This window comes from Mirounga leonina, unplaced genomic scaffold (genome assembly GCF_011800145.1).
Source record: "Mirounga leonina isolate KUSES-001 unplaced genomic scaffold, KU_Mleo_1.0 Mir_94, whole genome shotgun sequence".
Taxonomy (NCBI): domain Eukaryota; kingdom Metazoa; phylum Chordata; class Mammalia; order Carnivora; family Phocidae; genus Mirounga; species Mirounga leonina.
Window position 1 is genome coordinate 29,003,057 of NW_023270855.1, and position 23,008 is coordinate 29,026,064.

At 39.3% G+C, this 23,008-nt stretch overlaps 1 protein-coding gene across 7 annotated transcripts in view; it reads left to right on the forward strand.

Moving 5' to 3' along the window:
* The first annotated feature begins 4,345 nt into the window (after nt 1-4,345).
* CADPS (calcium dependent secretion activator) overlaps nt 4,346-23,008 on the forward strand; it is a 476,998-nt gene continuing 458,335 nt past the window's right edge. For 4 of the 7 annotated variants that reach the window (XM_034997162.1, XM_034997165.1, XM_034997166.1 and 1 more), the window contains exons 1-2: nt 4,346-4,477; nt 4,592-4,795. In XM_034997162.1, the coding sequence (XP_034853053.1) occupies nt 4,346-4,477; nt 4,592-4,795 (336 nt within the window). Of the gene's footprint in view, nt 4,796-23,008 lie in introns of all 7 variants that reach the window. The other 3 variants (XM_034997161.1, XM_034997160.1, XM_034997163.1) reach the window with 1 other exon arrangement.

Consider the following 23,008-nt stretch of genomic DNA (forward strand, 5'->3'; position numbering starts at 1 on the left):
TTTCTTTCTTTCTTTCTTTCTTTCTTTCTTTCTTTCTTTCTTTCTTTCTTTCTTTCTTTCTTTCTTTTCTTCCTTCCTTCCTTCCTTTTTTTTGTTTCTTAAATTCCACGCATGAGTAAAATCAAATAGTATTTGTCTTTCTCTGACTGATTTATTTCACTTAGCATTATATTTTCTGGCTCTGTCCATGTCATTGCAAATATCAAGATTACATTCTTTCTTATTGCTAAATAATATTCCATTGTGTATGTATATATACCACATCTTTTTTTATCCATTCCTCTATTGATGGACACTTGAGCTGCTTCCATAATTTGGCTATTGTAAATAATGCTGCAGTGAACATAAAGGTGCACTTATCTTTTCAAATTAATGTTTTTATATTCTTTGGGTAAAATGCTCAGTAGTGGAATTACTGGATCATGTGGTAATTCTATTTTTAATTTGTTGAAAAATACTTTTAATATAAAATCTAATTTAATTTTCCTGTCATTCCAAGGGAAGTGAGTACAATTGTCCCTCATTTTACAGATGAGGAAACGGAGTCTGAGTCATTAGGTAATTTTCTCAGAATAACTCTGCTGTTAAGTGGCAGAGGCAGAACTGCCTAGGTTGAGAGCCCAAGCATTTAACTTGACATAGGCATTCCATAAGGTTCATGTTTCTCCTTTTTTGTGCTTGTGAGCTATCCCTAAAATTTTAAAAATAAAAGAAATATTGATTGGAGATGATTATGAGATGATTACATCTAGATAATATGAAATTTGTTATGAGATTTAAAAAACCATAACTCAACCAAACTATTTTCAAGTAAAAAACATGCAAAAACATTAAAATGGCCATTAAACTCAGTGTTATTTGTTATATGAGTGACATACAAAAGTGTTTTTCACCAAAGTGTCTATTAATTGTCAATGACTCTGATATTTCTCATACTTGTGGCCTTTTACATGATCATAGCAAACACTTCAGAGGAGAATGGTCTAGATAAGAAAACCCTGGGTTAATATTTCAGTTGTTTCCATCTCCTCTAGATTTTGCTTTTAGTGGGTGGGATTTTTAAAAAAATCGGTGTTATAACTTCCGTTTTCATGATATGGTCTCCAGATGGCTGACTAAAATTTATTCCATCACCTTGAGGTTATTCAAGTTTCCTACAAAGCAGAACTGGAGGTAGGGGCAAACATGGAAGCATCTAAGATAACTTATTTGAGATTATAGATACTTGTCTGTATCAGAATCTGTGGTAGAATTATATTTTTTTAAAAATAATAACATGGGTGTTAACAAAAGATAAACAAATATTAAGAGCCTTTGGATGTGTTCTGGGGTTATTTTCACTCCTGTTCATCAAAATTTGTATCTAGAAAGCCATGACTCTTGGTTTAAATGTCTAAGGAGTTGGCATATCTTATCTTCAGCAGTAGCGAAGAGCTATAATATCCCCCAAGGACTTTGAATTAACTTTTAGCTAAGGTGAAATATATCTTTGAAAGGATGTACACTTTAAATGACAAAAATGCACACCATTTGAAAAAATATATAAAAGTGTTTCTCATAAAATCTGTTTAAGTCTCTCTGATTGAAAACTTATGGGGAGGGGATTGAGAAGATTCTTAGATTTAGCTAAGCAATGTTACATTTAATACCCAAGTCATAGATTTATATGATTAATAAAACATAGACACTGAGTTTTTGTTTTAATGAGTATAATTGGGATAAATACCCCCACATAATGGCAAAGGAATTTGTAAAAATACAACAGTAAACAAAACTTTTTTTATAGCAATTGAGAAGTTCCAAATGGTTCTGAAGACAGAATTCATGGTCACTCTTCTCCCAGTGTCTAATGTGATAACACTTAAATGCCTAAACCTGCTTAAAGAAGAAATATTTAACTGGTAAATGGCCTTTGTTTGGCCTTCAAGATCACTCCTTCCTCAAATCACCATATTCTCCCTAGGTAACTTAATTCATTTTTGTGCCCTAAACATGATCCCTCCACTTGGCCAAATGCATTATTATTTCAGCTTCTTTTATTCTCCCCACTTCTCCCTTACCTATCTGTACCCCATCTCCATAACACTTTGTACCTTACTTGGTCCCTTGTCTTATCGCTATGGCTTTGCCAAGTATGTTTTTACTTGTAATATCTTCTCTTTTCACCATTCATTTATATGGTTCCTTCCTTTAAAATTTAACTCTCTTCTTTGAGAAACACAGAATTCTTTTCCATTCCCAGTCGTTTCATTCATGCAAGCTTTTAGCAGTTTACTAACTTGGATTTGTTGATATGTTGCCTTGAAATAAGTGCTGTCGATCTTTTTCACATGTTTATGTTGTATCTCCCAAAGGAGATTATAGACTCTTCAAGAGAATGTCTTTTAAAAATTCCATCTACCCCAAGCAACTAGAACAATGCTCACTCCATAAAAAGGTGCTGAATAAAGGTTATCGATTGATTGGCCTACTATATTTTCTATCCCAGGGAAACCAATATCACATGATCTGAACATCCTTTACTTCTTTAGAGTAATTAAAAAATGAGGACTGCAAAACTGTAATAATTTCCACATTGCTGGATTATTTGTTTTAAATTGATACAGAATGTGGGTGATGACCACAGTAGTTATGTCCTTGAGATGAGTATGGTGGTGAAGTCAACCATAAGCTATACATGTATTATTAATTCAAAGTCTCAAACAGGATTGTTGGAGTTGATGTGAAGCTAAATGTTGTTTTTAGTCCCTTTTTAGCTCTCAAATTAGTGAGAAAGCTTCACTTGAATATCAAAACCTGCAGTAAAACTCATGGTAAATTTGAAAATACATAAAGACAGATGTGATGTAAACTTTAAATTCACGCTACACTTTTACAATAACTCCCATGAGTATCTAGGAATAATCCGAACATTAGAAAATGCATAAATATAGGAGATGGGGGGTGGGCGGAGCTGGAGAAAGGTCTCTAGTTAGCCTAAGATCCAAGGGTGGCGGGTGTTGGTTTGTTTTCAATCCATCTGCGGGTCGCTGATTAGATTCAGCACGCTGGCCAGCTCCCTTGTCCGCCGGGTTTATTGGCCTAAGTAAAAGGAGCAGGGGGAAGGAAGGCACCATCTGCCGCTTGGAATTAATAGATAACCGAGAAGCAGGGATGAAGACAGTAAGACAGAGTCAACATATCGGATGTTGATGCCGCTGAGTTCTTGGGGTGTCTTTGTCTGATCTCAGGGTCCCCACTCCTCCACCCAGATCTCCAGCAGCCAGAAAAGAGAAAGGGCTGAGCAACCAGAAGCCCTTCTATTTTCTCTGGTATGCTTACCTCAGCAGAAAGTGTTCCCAGTTCTTGGAATTGAAGAATATTCATCATAGCTTTTGCGGGGTAGGGAAGGGCGGGGCTTCTACTTAAATAGTTGAGCTACATGGTCCATACACCAATCAATTCAAAATTTGATTCACTTTTATTTTAATGAGTGGGTGTATGTAAATTGCTGGAATCAAAGTTTACACAGGTGGGACAAATAGGCTGCCAAGACCAACTGCCCACAAGCCCCGGTGTGAAGAAGGCTGGGGAAAGGAGATAAACTCTTTCTTTCTTGTATGGGATCTCACCGACTTCCTCTCCGCGAGACCTCTGGATTTAGCGTCTCCAAACAGACCGCCCACTCTTCGCTAACAAGAAGTCATTACTGGTTTGTCTATTTCTTCCTCCCCCAAGAACTTTTTGTCCGAGGGAGGGTGAGTGAGGTCGAGGCAATGAGAACTGGGGATCAAGAAGGAAATTATCCACAAAGGGAAGGGGGTGAGGAGTGGTAGGAAAGTGTTAGGGTCGGTACTGAAGCTCTGAGACTTTGGGACCGCTCCACGCTCTCCCCGCTCCAGCCTTCTGCAGCCACCCTTTACGCAGCGGACACGGGAGAGTTAAGCCAATAAACACGTAAGCGCCGCTCCCTCCCCAATCGGCAAGATGCCTCTTAGGCTCTTGGCTGCATCGACAGCTTGCAACACTCGGCATCTTTTCTGGAGGCGCCTCCTTCAGCGGCTGCAGATGGTATCCGGCTGCGAGCTCAGGGCTCGCAATTGATTCTCCTCCTTGCCCACCTCGGGTCCACGGACGCACCTCTCCTTTCCCCTCCTCCCCTCGCACTCCTGGGTCTGAGCCCAGCTCGCTATCGCCGAGCAGAGGAAGCAGTCGCGGCGGCGGAGGCTGAGCAGCAGCGCCCGCTCCCTGATTTGGGGAGAAGCGCCCATCCCGGGGAGCCGACCCTCAGCTGCCTCCAGCGCCCCCCATCTTTTGCACCCCTAGCCCAGGGCTCCAAGGACCACCCCCCTCCCCAGGCGCCACCATGCTGGACCCTTCGTCCAGCGAAGAGGAATCGGATGAGATCGTGGAGGAGGAGAGCGGCAAGGAGGTTCTCGGCTCGGCCGCGTCCGGCGCGCGCCTGTCTCCCAGCCGCACCAGCGAGGGCTCCGGCGGCGTTAGCGGCGCCGGGCTTGGGGGTGGCTGCGGTGCCGGCGCCGGAGCCGGGGTGGGCGCCGGCGGCGGTGGGGGCAGCGGCGCAAGCAGCGGCGGCGGGGCCGGGGGGCTGCAGCCCAGCAGTCGCGCCGGTGGCGGTCGGCCCTCCAGCCCCAGCCCGTCGGTGGTGAGCGAGAAAGAGAAGGAGGAGTTGGAGCGGCTGCAGAAGGAGGAGGAGGAGAGGAAGAAGAGGCTGCAGCTCTATGTGTTCGTGATGCGCTGCATCGCCTATCCCTTCAACGCCAAGCAGCCCACCGACATGGCTCGCCGGCAGCAGAAGGTAGGTGCGCCTGGGAGGCCCCGGGAGCGGCGCCGGGACGTAGCCTGGCGGGTGGGGCGAACAATGGGAGCTGGCGGCGCAGCTGGCGAGGTGGAGCAGGAGGAGGAGGAGTAGACCGCGCCCTGGGGAAGGGGCTACGAGGCCCCCTCTCCGAGGCCGGGGTCGGCCCAGCTCCGAGCGCGCCTGGAGCTGCCGGGGACCCGCGAGGTGCCTGGACCTCAGCGCCGTGTGTCCCCACCCGGGAGCGCTGGGGAGCTAGGTGGGCAGGTCCGGCTCTATGGCCCGGGAGGCTCGGGGAGTGACTTGCAGCCCGCGGCGCCCAGAGAGGCCTTGCTCCTTTTGCCGGGCTCCCGGCACTCTCCAGCGGCTTGGCGGCTGCGCTCAGCTCTGGGCCCGCCTTCCTGGGCGTGCGCTCGGCGGGCGGGGGCACCCGGCAGGTGGGGGCACCCGTGTAGAGCGAGAAGAGCGCCTCCGAGTCGCGCTTGGTTCGCCTAGCCGAGAGAGCCGCAGGGGCAGGCGGGACAAAGCAAGTCCCGGAGGCGAAGCTTCCAGTCACACGGCGAAGGGCACCCTCCTCCCCTCGTCGGGGTCAGCTGATCCCGACTAGGGTAGTCTAAGGGTCCTCGGGCACCGCTTCCCCCTCTGGCTGATGTTACCCCCACACCCTCTGCCCCTTCCTCAGTGACCCCAGAGCCGGGGCACGCCCTCTGGTCCTTCTACCAGGGTTAGCTCCTCTACCTTCCTCCCTTTGACCCTCTTCTCTTCCCAAGGTGACTTCGCCGCCACCTTCTGGCTCTCCGAGGCCCTCAAGCCAAGCCGCTTTGGGCTTGATAAAGTGCAGCTGCAAAAAGCTTCGCAATTACGAGCATCAAAAGCTTTTTGTGTCTGAGGCTGGGGCAAGGCTGAGGCGGCTCCGGGCTGCTTCTGATACGAAAAAAAGTGCCTATTTCTATCAGCTGTTTCCCAGCCAGAGAAAGGAGAGGGAAGGTTACTGCAGGATAAGGGGCTATGGTGGGACCAGAAGAGAAGAGGTCAGGTCCCCGGTTGGAGGTTGGAGGGAGTTAGTGAAGAAAATCCGCATTTCGTTGTTTCTTTTAAGTGAATTTGTCAATTCCATTTTGAAAGCATAGCCGGTGAAGCCCCCAGAGGGACGGTTTCTTAAAAGAGTGAATTTCTTGGTTGCTGTCACTTGAGACTGAATTCCATGTTGCTGTAGTAGCGTGTTAGGGTTTCCTGTATTTATCCACCCTTATCTTAAATTAGCACAGATTTCTCTGTTTGTTTTGCTTATATATGTACACACACCACCCAGCGCTGATGATTTATTTCAGCTATCACAAGCTTGGTTATCAGTTTTATTAAAAATACAACTCATTTCCTGGTTGGGGAATAGCAGGTGGGCTACACACTCTGCTCTCTACCCCTCATCTGTGGCCCCTTGCTTTTTCAGCCTCTATTGTGGACTACAGTAGACAAAAGTATCCTCAGAACAATAAAAGTTTTTGGATTTTCTATTAAGGTTGGGTGTTGGGTTCAGGTACAGGGCCTGATATTTCAAGTTTCAGCTTGGAATTATTATGATAATTGTGTCTTTATAGCAGGGGAAATGTCATCTTCAAAATCTATCCCATTAATAACAGCACCAACCAAAGATGTCCTATTCCCTTGGCAATGAAAACTATTGTGATTTAAAGAGAAAATATAAAACAAACTTTGCTTTATCAGTCAAAAGGCTCTAGAGCTCTGTCTTTTAAATAGAGGCTAAAATTCAGCACTAGATTGGGGAAAGAAATCCGTTCTCACAGTGGCCCATTTCTTCTAAAAAGAAACTTCAGTCACCTGAAAAGATCATCATGAGGCTAAGTTTTTCTGGTCTGGTTGCATGTTTTACCTGAATCAATTCAAAGCTGTGATTTTGAGGGGCAAGTGGGTTCTTTTTACACATGACCTTAACATCAAAGAGACAGGACAGATTGATAACAGGGCATTTGGTCAACCTATTTTTAGTTATTACAGCAAACTAGGGCTAAATGCATATTCCAGCAAAGCTGCCTCAGGGCTGTTAGCTATCCTGGGAAGCTGAATATCTATTTCCTTATTACAAAAGAAAACAAGCTTTTCCATTTCTGTATCTTTAAGTTTTTAGTGTCTTTCTGGAAGAGAATGTTTTAGAAAGCTTGGAACTTTGATGTATTTTTTTTAGTGGGCAGTCATTGAAAGTAATAAATGTTTGCATAAGCATTGTGGTAAAATTTAAGGCCAACAAATAAGATTGATAAGCCAAAATTAGTCTTGGAGAAATATAAACTTGTTGTAAAGTACATATGAATTTATAGTACAATAGAAATGGATGAATTAGAAATAGGAAAAATGATGTGGAAGAAGGGAATAGAGCCAGAGAAGACTGCCTATGAAAAAGTTGCTGAATTGGGGAAGAGAATCATATAGTCAAATCATCATGCTGTTCACCTTAAACTTAAACAATCTTGTATGTCCGTTATACCCCAACAGAGCCGGAGAAGAAAAGATCATATTGTACAGAGAATAAGACAGTTTATGAAACCAAATAGTCTATATCCTAACACTGGCTGTAATTTTTCAAGAACCTACCATGTGCAAGGCACTTCATTTAGATCATTTTTTAAAAATAGGATTTATTTTTTAGAAGAGTTTTAGATTTACTGAAAAATTGAGCAAATAGTACAGAGAGTTCCCTATACTCCAGCCCCAGTTTCCCCCTATTAATATCTTACAATAGTATGGCACATCTGTTATAGCTAAAGAACCAATATTGATACATAATTAACAAAAATAGGTAGTTTAGAAATTTCCTTAGTTTTTACTTTTCTTTTTTTTTGTTCTTTGATCACTTTAAATTCTCCTAACTCTAACAATGTAGGAATTACCATCTTCATTTTTAGGAAATGGAGACTCAGAGGTTTTATAATTTGCCTAAAGCACTACATAGATAGGAGAACGAGTGGAAACTGAGGCATGGGTTATTCTGATTTCAAATCCTGTCTTTTTACTATGCAACACTGGCCAGAAATATTCTAGAGTGAAAAATAGAATCCTGACATGTCAGGTGTACTTTTTTTTTTTTTTTTTCTAAGCCCAGGGTTCCTTCTATTTGAGTTGAGAGAGATCCTTTGGACACCTATCAAATAACACGGGCAAAATGGACATTTATTAACCTCATTAAAAGTATGAAGGAAAGAGATGAGCGATTGGCTGGTAAATCAGAACACCAGACTTGCCAGGCTTTCTATGTAGTTTGAGCGGAAGATCAAAAAAAAAAAAAAGTATTTTAGCCAGGAAGAACAACTGGAAAGGAGCAGAGGGAGAAGATACCATTCCTAGATCATTTTGTTAGTTAATTATCTTGATTTCACTTTTCCTGGGGAAAAGAGTGTCTGGTCATTCCAATAATCTCCCCAGTTAAAAGAACGGACTTTAAACAGACTATGTTAAAACGTATTTTGTGATTTATAGGTACACTTTTCTTGTACTACCGTGAATCTAAATATAACATGCTAGTAGTGATAATTAATGACCAAAACAAAAATCTATCCTTCTGACTATCACAGTGTATGTTTCAGCTGTTCATAAATGACAATTTGAAAAACTATTCTGTGCTTTTTATTTGTCCTCTTTTGTCATAATGGTAAAGTGAATACCTAGAAGTTGGCATGGCAAAGCTGTGCCATATGTTTCTAAATTATGTAGTAATGGTGATGAGTGGCTACCTCAAGTGAACTAGCTACTTATAGATGTTACTGAGGGAATGTAAAAGCAGGCACTGTAAACAGTTCTGTGTAATATGTAGATTGACATGACCAATCTTTTAATTGGTTAGGAATTGTAATGTCTGGATTATGAATGAATATGAGTGCATATATACGTTTGTGTACCTGTATATCAATGTGTGTGTGTATGTAATGATGGAAAGGGGCAATCCTAAAATCATGCTTATTTTATATGAACTCCTATTTCATTCAAGAGGACTTTATGAGTAGACCAAATGTGTTGTAAGATCAAACTACTCATTTCTATGTGATTCATCCCATAGCTTGCCATGAAATTATGGCTAATGTTGAGTCACTGTTAGCCATAAAAATTCTGTCTTTATTCATTTACTTATTTGACTTTGTGAGTTGGTCATGGCTCAAAAGCCCTTACCTTTCCTAAAATTTAAGACCTAGTCTTAGCTAACTATATATGTGCATGAGTGTATGTATATATTTTAAATCCATAATAGGGGCTCATCCATTCAGATAGGTTTTGAGGCATTTGGGTTAGCTCTACTATTCAAAATTCTTAAGAGTCACCTTGTCAATGCCACATATGATTTGGATTTTAAAAAATACATGCTCTAACCTTTTGAGAGAATGAAATGGCTATTAAGCCAGGATTCCTTCAAAAAGAATTGTTCCTCTCTTCATCAGAAAAAGAATTGAAATCTTTATATATGCTTTTTGGCATTTTCCTTCCAATCTCCTTGGTGCAATGGGCAGGAACTGTTTTGCACTAGTATTAGCAGAGAAATTCTGAAGATGCAGACTAACAGAAAAAAAAATAGTATGAGAGGGCTCTTGCCTCATTACATTCTTGGAATAGCCTCATGCTTCCCTAAAACTGGACTGAAGAACAAAGGAAATTAAATCCTTCATTCCTGAAGAATTGTACTGTGTATAGTGGTAAAAGTCAAATGATTCATAGATCTTTCTCCTACAAAAGCAAATTTCATATACAGTCATTGGCTCTTGCATTAAAATATAATCAGTGTTTGTGATTTGGGGTCAGGTGTCTATACAACTTAAGCTGGAATGATTAAGAGAGTTCTCCTAACTCTGAACTAAGTTTTAAATAGATGACTAGTTACTTCTTGCATCAAGCACTCTCTCTCCCAGGCTTGGTAGCAGAACCAGAAGATACCTGTGAGATATGTTCCTGATTCGAGGAACTTATGTTCTAGTTTGGAAGATAACATATACACATGTCAAATAAGTTGAGAATAAGAAAGTGTTTAATTGTAAGATGCTGATTACAAGTACTAAAGTGTAGGGAAAGAGAGAGTGAGTGTGTACATGCATACACACAGAATTGGATATAATAGTAGGGAAAATCTCCATGGAGGAAGTAGACTAGGATTAGGTCTTAAAGAATTTGTATGATTTGTATCAGCCTAGAGGAAGACATGTATTCCAGTCTGGAGAAGAGCCTGAGGTAGCAGTAATATGGAAAAGAGCCGTTGTTTGTGGGACATTGTTAGTCCAATCATTTAGTTCCAAGTTAGAAAAACCCAACTCAGCTGGCTAAATCAAAAGGAGAACAAAGGGGAAAGGAAAGATTTATTGGTGTGTAAGAGAAAAGCATTCAGTGCTGGGTGACTACAGGCATGGCTGGATCTAGGGGTTCAAATGACTTTCTTGACAGAATGAAGAAAGATGAATAGAAAGGATATATACATCAAACTTCAAACTGTGTTTGAGATTAGTCACTACCACTACTAAGCCACTGCTTATAGGCAAGTCCACTTCTATCTCTGGATAATTTCTTCATCTCTCATATGAAGAGGGGGATGGGGAAGCTTCAGATTATCTCTAATGTGCCCGCTCCAAATAACAGTTGATAGTTCTTGCTGGGCAATGCAGCTCCTCATTATCAAGACTTAACATTTCCTTCAATCTTCTATTTGTGATATTTTTACATTACAATATAAGGCAGTGTCTTCAAAGAATCTGAAGCAGAAATCAAGTTAGAGTTCACTTTGTCCAACTAAATATTCAGATGAGGAGGTGAGATCTTAAAAGTTTATAAGACTCCAAACTATATGAGAGCTTGTAAATTGTGACCTGTGGGCTAAAATGACCCACAAGTGTATTTTGTTTTGTCTACAATGCATTTTTCAGTTTTTTGAATTAGCTATCAACATTTAAAACCATGAACTTAACCAAAAAAATGTGTATTTCTGGCTTCTCTTATAACTGGATGTGTTAGTGGAAGATGAAGCTGAGCCTGAGTTTGTTCTTTTATGAGTTTTCAAAAAGCAATAGAAATAAGACTACCAAGCCATCAGTTAAATAATGAAATATTGATCACCTTTAACAAATTATTTTTGTTCTAAGATGGATACCATATACATCTGGATGGTAGGACACCAGCTATCTGGTTCTTGCCAACATCATCTATTCTTGCTATTGTTGCACAGATACTAATGGTCTGACCCTGGCCACTGTAGCACATCCAAGAAAAGGATCTGAAAATTTGGAACTCTGTGTTCCCTGTCTCTGGCAACAGTTTCCTTAGTAGGATCAGATTTATAGTTTCTGCAGAATCGGAGAGCTGATGATCAGAATTACCTTGCTATTTTTTTTTTTAATGTATCAGTCCAAGCATGTGATAGAATTCTCTGATATTAGCAGGTAAGGAAGGGAGGATGAAGTCTGCAAATGGTTCGAAGTCTGGTCATCGCACTTGACATGACAATGAAGAACAGTAGTTAAGAACATAGACTCAGAAACTTGAATGCCTGGGTTTGTTCCCTGGCTGTACCCCAAACTGCCTCTGCGATTTTGGGCAACTTATTTAACCTCTGTGTGACTCAGTTTACTCATTGATAAAATGGGGAGAGTAGTGGTACCTTCATCTTTGGATTCTTATGAAAATTAAGTGAGATAATACACTAAAGCTTTTAGAACAATGCCTGGCATGTGGTAAGTGCTGTTTAAGTGTTAGTTCTTATTATTGTTGATATGTGCAACGTTGTGTTATTTTTATCTGTAAAGGGACTGAGAAAGTTAATATATGCAAAGTACTGATCATAGCAAACCTTATATTCATATTTCTGTCATCATTGTGATCATTATCATTATTGACATGATAAGCAGACCTGGAAGGCAATGGTTACTATCGTAGCATCATCTACAGAGTAGTCAGGGTTGAGGGTACAGTGCATCCCTATTCCTCTTTTATTGAAACACTTCACTAACTCTGTAGGTCACCAGTCTCCGATTCAAGTCCCGGGTCAGTTTTGTGACCTGGTGACTATGTGACCTTGGGTACATTATCCAGTCTCTTTAAGTCTGTAAAGTGGGGGAAAATAATGTTGAGGATTACAAGAAAAAAAAAAAAAAGCATGTTAACTGCTTAACAAGTCCTCAATATGGAGTAAATCTTGAGCAAATGTTGTCAGTAACAGTAATTCCTGCATTTTTGTCCACCAAATGCCCCCATACTATTTCAAACTACAATATCTTTGCTCATGCTGTTCCTTATTTTAGAACATCTCACCTTTCTTCACCTGATTTGCTCTTGTTCATCCTTTAATTAACTCAGGTGTTATCTCTTACTGGAAACCTTACCCAAATCTAAATGCTTTCTCAGCTCCCTAGTCTATTTCCACTTCACTCCCTGTATATTATTTTTAAATTACCTTATATGTTTATGCCTCTCTCCCACTAGACTGTAAGTACCCCAAAGACAGGGACCACATTTATTACTCTTTGATTCCCCATTTTCTGAAAACAGTGCTTGGCACAAAGTAGGTACTTGTAAACATTTGGACTTGAAATTCCACACTGATGTTTTCTTTCCTAGGAAGCTTCTAAAGAGAGGAAGTGAAAGAGTCTTAAATACAGTCAGCCTCTATTTTAGGTACACAACTTGTTTACTTTTATAAAAGCTTCTCCGTGGAAAACGTGAAGAACATACCAATTACTAAATGGTTTCAAAATAATTTATGTAGCAGAAACATACCATTGATTACTTCCCAGCTTAGCTTGTTTATACCAACAATGGACACATCTTGAGATATTATAGAGAAGCATCTTCTTTTAAAGACAATAAGCAATTATGCATTTCTTGAAATGGCTGAATCCCAGTTGAACTTCAGTCACTGTAGGACACGTTTACATGGCCAACCATTAAGTCAGAAAGAGCCAAAATGAGAACTGAATCTCCATATTGGGTATATGTTCTTTAGTAAGTTTTATTTGATTTAGCCCTTTCTGAAGGAAAAAAAAACAAAAACAAAGAATGGGCAGTCAACAGCATGTTAGTGAAAGTTAGGCTGTTTGAAATATTATCAGTCTCAGTGTTACCAAAATTATATAATAGAATCTATAGTTGTACGTGTTTAGACATAGATATGCTTTTCTCTACTTCTATTATGGGATTTGGGGACTATTTTCTCTCTCACTGTAAGCTGTCTGAAGTCTTTTCTGAGTATAGTTAGAATACAAATAATAACCATTGCACTGTTGTATATTGGATACAGTAATAAGAATGGGATGGGTGTAAAGTATCCTTAAAAAAGTAAAACTGCTTGGGAATGGATTTTTCTAATGCCTTTCACTAATCAAGGGGAAAATTATCTTTGCTAAGCCATTCTTTTCATTTTAACAAGCAGGAGAATTTTGAAAAATAAATTGAATTATCAAGCCTCCAAGTGTTCCAAGCTCCTGACCACTCTTCTAAAATTGAGAGAAATGGAATAATCTGACAATGTATTGACATCCTCTCAGCAGCCCCTATAGGAGGAAGATATCAACCTGTCATGTGGTATTTTTCACCATCACTGCCGTGCAGTAGGAAAGTTATGAGATACTGTGGGGTTAACTTTTTTTTTTTAATCCCTAAGTGTTCCAGGAGCACATGCTAAGCTACAGACCCTTCAGGGGCTCTAGTGCTTTGAAAAAGACAATGGGATTTTGGCAAACATGCAGAGTGGTACAGAGAATCTACTGTGCCACTTAAGAAAGCAAAGGAAAAACATTGAAAATTCTGCAAATAATTGTGCCTTCTGTTGCCCATGCAGAAAAACAGCCTTTTGGTGTGGATGGTAGGCATAGAGTTGTTTAAGCAAATGAGTTAAAATATATCTTGAACATCGACTTTGGTGATTTTTCTGACAAGTACAGCAACTGTTGTCTATAAGGCAGCGTGTCATAACATACTGTGTTCAAAACATTTCTTGAGGGCTCTTCCATATTCAATTTTTGTTTGTTATACATCATCAAACAACATTGTTTTGAGCCACTTCCACATACAAGAAACTCAGTAAATCCTGGAGGCAAAATATGCAAAGACATTTTAGGCAGCCTTCCTGATCTCTAAGAACCTACCAATCTGGTTAAGAAGATGAGATGCACCAATATAGAATGTAGCTTATAGTGTAAGGCAGGATGTAGTGAGTGTCTCAGTCTAAATATTGGTATGTTTTAGGTCTCTATCCTTGGCCCTTGTTATGGGTTGCTTGTGTCCCACCCCGCCACCAAAAATTCATGTCGAAGTCCTAATCCTCAGTACCTCAGAATGTGACCTTATTTGGAAATAAGGTCTTTGAGGATGTTATTGGTTAAGATGAGGTCCTTCAAGGTCCTAACCCATTATGACTGATGTCTTTACTAAAAGGGGAAATTTCAACATAGGGACACACACACACAGACAAAACACTATGTGAAGAGGAAGGTGGAGATTAAAGTAATGCCTGTACAAGCAAAGAACAGCAAGGATTGCCAGAAAATCACCAGAAGGTAGGGGAGAGGCATGGAATATATTTTTCCTTATAACCTCAGAAGGTGCCAACCCTGTAGACACTTTGATCTTCAATTTCTAGCCTCCAGATCTGTGAGACAACAAATTTCTGTTTAAGCCACCTAGTTTGTGATACTTTTTATGGCAGTCCTATCAAACTACTATAGCCCTCTCCTCCATGTCATCTCTCTGGGCCACTTCACCATTAATGATGGCTTTAGCTACTAACATCCCTGTTCTTCCCATTCTTAGATCTTTGGCTCTAGCATGGTTCTCTCACCAGCCTTTCAAACCTATATATCAGGGCTGCTCAAAGTGTGGTCTCAGACTGGTACAAGTCAGTGAACGCTTCATCAAGGGTTTACAATGAAATAAGGAACTTGCCCTAGTATGTAAGTTAACTCCCTGCTTTCTTTAAGAAAGTCTTGCTACAAAAAAAAAAAAAAAAAAAAAAATTGTCAGCTGAATTGAACACCTTAGTAATGAAGTTGATGTAATTTCTGGTACTAACATTTTATCTTGGTTAAGGACCAATAACCAGCAGTTCATAGATGGCACAGGTCTACAGACTATACTTGGAAGAACATGGACTTTCATGATATCTCCCATGGGATGTCTTCAGACCACCCAACAACAGAATTTCTCACCTAGTCTCTTTCCCCTTTATTTTCTAATTCAGTGAATATCCTAATGGTGCTACTATATAACCAAGCTGTTCAAGACAGTAGTGCACAACTCAACTTCAGATCTTCACTGTTGCTCATCCTCGCCACCAAAGGCTGCACACATCCTGTTGATATTCCTCTTTAGCAAGTTTTCACCTCTTTCTCCTCTTCTTCATCTTCATTACTGATGCCCTGTTTTGGGTCCTCATGATTGCTTGTGTGGACTTTTGCAATAACCTTTTAACTGTTCTCTCTGTCTCCTTTTTTGCCCACAGTCCATTCAGATACCAGGGTGATCATTCTGCAGCATAGACTCAATCAGGACTTTCTCTGCTCAGAATTCTTCAGTAGCTTTCTGTTTCTTACACAGGATACACTCTAAACTCATTTGCATGGACTAAATGGATTCTCTCTCCCTAGCCAGGCTCTACTCCTACAATTCTGCACCCACCGTTGGCTTTAGCCTATTAAACCACTTAGCATCCCTGTACTATTGCATGCTCTCTTGTGCCTCAGTGTCTTTACACATGCTGCTCCTCCTGCTTGAAAAGTCCTCCCCACCCTTGCCTGCTATCCCTCTCCTAGGTGGATGCCAGTCATTATAAAGAACAGGAATAAGTAATGACTATTTACAGGATGTTTATTGTCTGTTATCACTGCTATATCAATTTATAAGCCTTATCTCCCTTAATCTTTAAGTAACTCTGTAAGATAAGTATTAATCATCTCAATCCTATAGATAAGAAAACCAAGAGGCAAAACAGTTAAGATACTTGTCTTACGTCATACACTTCGCAAGTGGTAGAGAGGGGTTGGGGCCCAGGTGCTCTGACTCTAGCCTGCCCTCTAAGCCATATGCTCTACTAAATAAATTGGAGGATTGAACACACTTTACTTCAGTGTATGTCTGTTGTTCTCTCCTGACACTACAGAGATGATTTCATTTATTATCCTCTGGTGTCTAGTAGATAGTGTATACTCCTGTAGGTACTCAATACATTGTTGATGTAGAACTCATGATTATTGAATTCATGATTATTTAGAGAACAATAATAAATACTCCTTACCATTAATAGCGTGTTCACTGAGATGGTCTCATTTCTTCTTTAAAACCTTTTTGAGCAGTGAGGCACGTATTCTAAGTCCTTGTTTTGTGGCAGGCAATGTGTGGTGTGGAGAGGTCCCACTGGCTGGGCAGAAGTATAGGATACCACCCTTGGCTTCCTGAATGCACCTAGGGCTTTCACCACTGTGCTGTCAGTCTTGGGTTCATGCTTAGTATGACTGAGGCCATTGCAGACTTAGGAAGGCCCATCTCACCTCATAGCAAACTTATTAAAATATACCTCATGTACACTTTTTTTTGTATTGTTAAAAAGGAAAGAATTTTTTCAATCTTGCTTTTAAAACTATTTGTCTATATAACTTTTTAAATAAATGACTGTGACTTCTTAGGAATCATGGTGCATTTATAGGAATCCTTGTAAACTGAAAAACCAACCACACCAATTGTTTTCAAAAGTAGTGATAGGAGTACTGTATTTAACAATTAATAAAGCTGGCATATGTTTGGAAGTCATTTACCTGAACATTTTTTCATTTTGATTTTTCATTTTTAGTTTTACGTATTGGAGACAATACATTTTATTTAAGGACTCAGACATTTCTTTAGGTTCCTGGGAAGTTTCAAGACTCTAGTCACTTCACAGATAAAATAGCCTTTGTCCAGGCTTAATGGAGGAAGTGGCATTTGAATTAAGCCTCCAGCTGACTGAGAAGATCAAAGGACAGTGATGTGATATATTTTGGAGGGAAAGAAAGATACTTCCAAGTAGTCAGAGATGAGGTAATGCAAAGCAAGTTTGAGGACCTCTGACCAAATATGACTGAATAAGGTTCCAATATTGGAGATAAAAGAAATAAGAATAAAGGTTTGGTCATGATTGTGGATGTCCTTCAACACCAGAGTACAGGCATTGGGGGAGTGGGGGCTTTATTATTCATTCATTCATTCCCCTATGCTGTACTTTTCATCTTCTTGACTTATTTTATAACTGAAAATTTGTACCTTTTAATCCCCTTCATCTACTTTGCCCATCCCCAAAACCCTTCCCCTCTGGCACCAGTTTATTCTCTGTATTTATGAGTATGTTTCTGTTTTCTGTTTGTTTTATTTTTTAGATTCCATATTTAAGTGAAATCATGTGGTATTTGTCTTCCTCTGCTTTGACTGATTTCACTTAGCATAATACCTTGTAGGTCTATCCATGGTCTTGCAAATGGCAAAATCTCATTCTTTTTTATGGCTGAGTAGTATCGTATTGCATATATATACATACATACCACATTTTTTAATCCATTCATTTATGGATGGGCGCTCAGGTTGCTTTCATATCTTGACTATTATAAATAATGCTGCAGTGAACATGGGGTGCATATGTCTTTTCAAATTAGTGTTTTCAGAGTCTTTGGATAAATACTCAGTAGTGGAATTACTAGATTATATGGTAGTTTTATTTTTAGTTTTTTGAGGAACCTCTATTCTGTTTTCCACATGATTGCATCTATTTACATTCCTACCCACAGTGCATGAGTGTTCCTTCTCTACATCTTTGCCAACACTTGTTATTTCTTGTCTTTTTGATACTAGGCTTTCTGACTGATGTGAGGTGATAACTCATTTGTGGTTTTGATTTGCATTTCCCTGATAATTAGTGATGCTGAGCATCTTTCTGTGTGTCTGTTGGCCATCTATGTGTCTTCTTTGGAAAAATGTCTATTCAGATCCTCTGCCCATTTTTTAAATTGGATTTTTTTTTTTTTTTTGGTTTTGAGTTGCTTAAGTTCTTTATATATTTTAGATATTAACCTTTTATCAGATACATCATTTGTGAATATCTTCTCCCATTCAGTAGGTTGCCTTTTTATTTTGTTGGTGGCTTCCTTTGCCATGCACAGGGGTGATTTTATAGGCAGTGAAGAACCACTGAAGAATTCTAAGCAGAGCTGAAACATGACCATTGTAATATTTTAAGAAGACTAATCCAAGGAAGGCATGTAGAAAGCATGGAGAAGGGAGAAAGGAAGAGTATAAATGTCTTCACACTGTGAGAAAAGGCCACCAATTAGGCTTGAACATTTTATCCAGCACAGATCATCTTATAGTCTTATGGGGAAGTTTGCAGAAAATCTCAGAAAATTAATGCCTGTATGTGGAAGTGTCTTGAATCACTAGTTCAAAAGCATTTCCTTAGAACGATTGTTGATTACTGCCTTCATTTTATCAGAGTAATTTTTATGTATTTGTCATAATATGTGAAACAAAATTGCCTGCCCTTTAAATTATATTTAATTTTAGTGACCAATATTCTAATACCTTCCTATACAGGTGCCAAAGCACTTTTGCATAACATTATGAGGAACATAATGACTGTTGGACAGAGATCATAGTAAACCTGCTATAATTTCAGAAAATGTACATGTGATTCCATTATAGATTCCAGCTGACCTTGAGGATTCAAATGGAGCTTAATCTGGCCCCAAGAGGGCATGAGCCCCACAGTAAGCCCAGGTTCAGATCAAGCCCACAGAAGGACAGAGGAGGGGGCCTGGGCTTGTGGCTTTTCTGGAGAGAAAATTTCAAAGAGTACCTAAACAGACTAGAAGAGAATCTTGGATTTGTCCTTCCCACCATATGATTCCATCCTAAAGCCTAACCTAGGTTTGCATAGGCAATCAGGGGATAAAGAACATTCGTACTCTCTGTCCTTCCTCACTCCTCAAGTGGGAATATTCTGATCTTAGTGGCAATGTTTGAGAAAAGTTATTGGATTACGTTTATTAGTCATCAGAGTCTCTCCCATTGAAAGGGAAGCATACGGTTTCCAATAATCTCTCTTCTTGCATGTTCTTGGGTACCATCATCTTTTTTTTATCTGTTCATAGGGATGATAAGATTTGCATGTGGACATAGGAGGTAGAGAAAGGTTTCATGCTGGAGTCTCATCTTCCAAGATTTTAATAATAAAGAGGGAATTTGTTTTTTATTTGACATTGTTAGCTGTGTGTATAGTTCTCCTGAGAAGATAGGTGACTTTGGTCTAATATAAGATTCAGGTATTCTTGGGTCACCAGGTCATGACCATCTCAAAGGCTTCAAAACACCTCATCAGTTGCCAGAGGGTCACAGCCAGCGTCCTGGAGGAGGGCTGCATTGTAGCTGAGGAACGGCATGGGGAGGCAGGAGAGTATGTATTCTAGGGACAGCATGAGCAAAGTCTCAGAAGCCCCACAAAGCCAGAACAAAGGGCACTCACAAGGCATAAAATCAGAAAAGTTGTTTGGGACCAGGTAGTGGTAAATATTGAATGCTATTGGACTTGGTCCGTTGTCCTTTATTTTGTAGGCAGTCAGGAGCCTCTGAAAATGATTTGTCCTCCTAGCAGTTCCAGTGGAAATAGCACTGAACTGAGGCATATGGCCTATCAAAGATGATGCAGACATCTGGCTGATTGCCAGATGGGGAGTGATTGGCCTTGACCTTGTCTTAAAGTGATGTGTTTTCCTATAAGGCATTTTGAGGCTTCAGAATTTCCAAAGAATATTGTCAATACAAGTGGAATGTCTTATTTGCAAAGGGCATGATTTGCTCTAGCATTTTTCCATGACCAAGTTAGAAACAACTTCCTATGAGCTTTGACAATGGCTCCACATCATTTGCTACCCTTTCTGTTTGCCTGGTGAGGGAGAAAAGAAAAGGATTTCTACTATCTAGTTTTTACAGGCAGCCTATATACTGCTGTGTATTATGATTCAGCATATAGACCTTCAAAGTGAACACACATAGGTTAAAATTTGTAGTTGTTTTAATTAATCAAAAGTACATTCCCTACCCACCCTATCTCCCCAAAGCAGCAGTTCTAAACAATTGTGGATCTGCTATTTAGTCCAATGAGCTTTTCATATTTTCCTTTAATTTCTGTGTGCTGAGGGCTCAAAGCTATCTTTTAGTCAATATTCAATTAGGATTTGAGTCAGAAGGCTGTGTTGAGCTCTTACAGAGGAGTGTAAGTTAGTCATTTGCTCTCACCACCTTTCACTAAAGAAATAGAAGTTTGCTGCAGCATGAATTAAATATTATGCCAAATTAAGTGTATGTTTACTTCCTTATGAGCTAGCAATAAATGACGTTGGAAATTCAACATTATACATATTGTATGCACCAAAATTTAGGGAGATTTATGATCTACAACATTTCCTTCTCAACTCATAGTTAGCACTCTGTATTTCTGTTGGGTACTTATCCAAATGCTTTCATATTAGGCTTTCTCTAATCACTATCCTTTGGCATATTCTTTTGTTTCTAGCACAATCTATTACTCCGTATTATTTTTCTCATTGAGCTACATTTTTAGAACAAAAATAATTCGGTCCTAGGATTTAAAAAATCATAAGATTTTCTACAGATAAAATAGCAACAAAGATATTTAGAGAGTGCAGTGTGTATTTTTTTAAATTTTATTTACACCAAATTTATCTGCCTACTTGAAATGCCTTTGGGATCTTTGGGGACAACAGCAATATGAGACATTTATGCTAAGTTGGATGAAAATTTTCACTTGTTCCATGACAGCAAACTCATATTACTAAAGTAATGTGGATAATCTGCAGAATTACCCATTGATTTTAATCAATATAAGCAGCCAATTGAGATGATTCAAATGAAACTTTCAATTGTGCCTTATAAATATTAAAAAAATCTACATACCCTATGTTGTGGGCACTTGGTTATATACCTGTTATTCATTCCCCATTTCCAAACAGAATTAGTTTAGTTTAGTTTAGTTTTGTTTCAGATCATTTTTCCCTCATCCCCAGCTTCAGGAATAGATGCAGATTAGTGCAAGCCCATCAGAAATGACACGGTGCTGGAAAGACCCCTGGTTCATGGGTGACGATGTGACCTAAATTGACCCAGTAAGACTGAAGGGAAGGGTTTATATTTTATATTTGGGAGAAAAGTTTTACTCCTTCTCTCCTGATAGACACCACCAAGAAAGCATGTGCTGTCGTGATTACTGGCAGCTGTCTTAGAACCAGGAGGAGACCCAATTTTGAAGCTAGGCCTGAAGATAATGAAATAATTGAGATATGGAAATGACATGAGTTTGTGATGATGGTACTGGGCCACAACATTCAGCCAGACTTGGAGTCTACCTTTCATACTGATTTCTAAGAATGTAGTAAATTCCTTCCTTGTATAAGTCATTTTGAATTGGAATTTATCTTACTTTTAGCCCAAACTCATCTCCCTTATGTTGTATTTCTCTTCAAAACAGAATTCTGGGACTTGAATTATCGAGCCTTAACTTTTTAATTTATTTAGCATATTTAGATTCAGACATAGGTAGAAATATAATTCTATTTACCATATAAGAAGCAAAATAAGAATTTTTCCTTCTAACTCTGTATAATTTGGCCAAAACAAGTTTGTTGATTAATATAAATCATATCTTAGTGTACAAGGTTAGCTTTTATTATAACTAAATAAAGTGAATTCAATGAAATAATTCTTCCTCACTCTGACTTAAATTGAAAATTTTACATATTTTTCTGTAAATAAAAATAAAACATTCAGAAAAATCAAATAGTATGGAAATATATAAAGTAAAATTTAAAGTAATCCACTAATCCTACCACCCAAAGACATTCAGTTTACACATAAAATATATTTATATCATCTACCTAGATATATACTTTTACATAAAAGTAATAATTCTGTACATATTGTTTTGCAACCTGCTTTTTTGCACAGTAGTATATAAAGGAAATCTTTTCATGTCAGTAAATATAAAAATGTCTCCTTCTAAATAGCTTGTAGCAATCTAATATATGGATGCACTGTAATTTATTCAACTGGTTATATATTGATTTCTGTTTCTTACTGTTTGCATTCTACAGTGAGCATCTTTGTGTACATGTATTTCTTTTTTTTAATTTATTTTATTTTATTATGTTATGTTAATCACCATACATACATCATTAGTTTTTGATGTAGTGTTCCATGATTCATTGTTTGCGTATAACACCCAGTGCCCCATGCAGAATGTGCCCTCTTTAATACCCATCACCAGGCTAACCCATCCCCCTACCCCCCTCCCCTCTAGAACCCTCAGTTTGTTTCTCTGAGTCCATAGTCTCTCATGGTTCGTCTTCCCCTGTGATTTCCCCCCCTTCATTTTTCCCTTCCTACTATCTTCTTTTTTTTTTTCTTTTTTTAACATATAATGTATTATTTGTTTCAGAGGTACAGGTCTGTGATTCACAATCTTACACAATTCACAGTGTTCACCATAGCACATACCCTCCCCAATGTCTATCACCCAGCCACCCCATCCCTCCCACCCCCCACCTCTCCAGCAACCCTCAGTTTATTTCCTGAGATTAAGAATTCCTCATATCAGTGAGATCATATGATACATGTCTTTCTCTGATTGACTTATTTCGCTTAGCATAACACCCTCTGGTTCCATCCATGGCATTGCAAATGGCAAGATTTTGTTTTTTTGATGGCTGCATAATATTCCATTTTATATATTTACCACATCTTCTTTATCCATTCATCCATTGATGGACATCTTGGCTCCTTCCATAGTTTGGCTATTGTGGACATTGCTGCTATAAACATTGGGGTGCTGTACATGTATTTCTATAATTTTTTCAAATTTCCACATTCTTCAAGTGCATATATCCTTAATATAAAAAGTATGTTCATTTAAAATTTTGTTACCAGTTTCCAAAGCATCTGTAAATATTTACATTCCCACTAGTGGAGAATGAGCATGTCTGGTTTCTCATGCTAAAACTGGACATCTCTGGGGAGCCTGGATGGCTCAGTCAGTTAAGTTTCAGACTCTTGATTTAGGTTCAGGTCATGGTCTCAGGGTCATGAGATTGAGCCCCGTGTTGGGCTCTGCACTCAGCAGGGAGTCTCCTTGAGATTCTCTCTCCT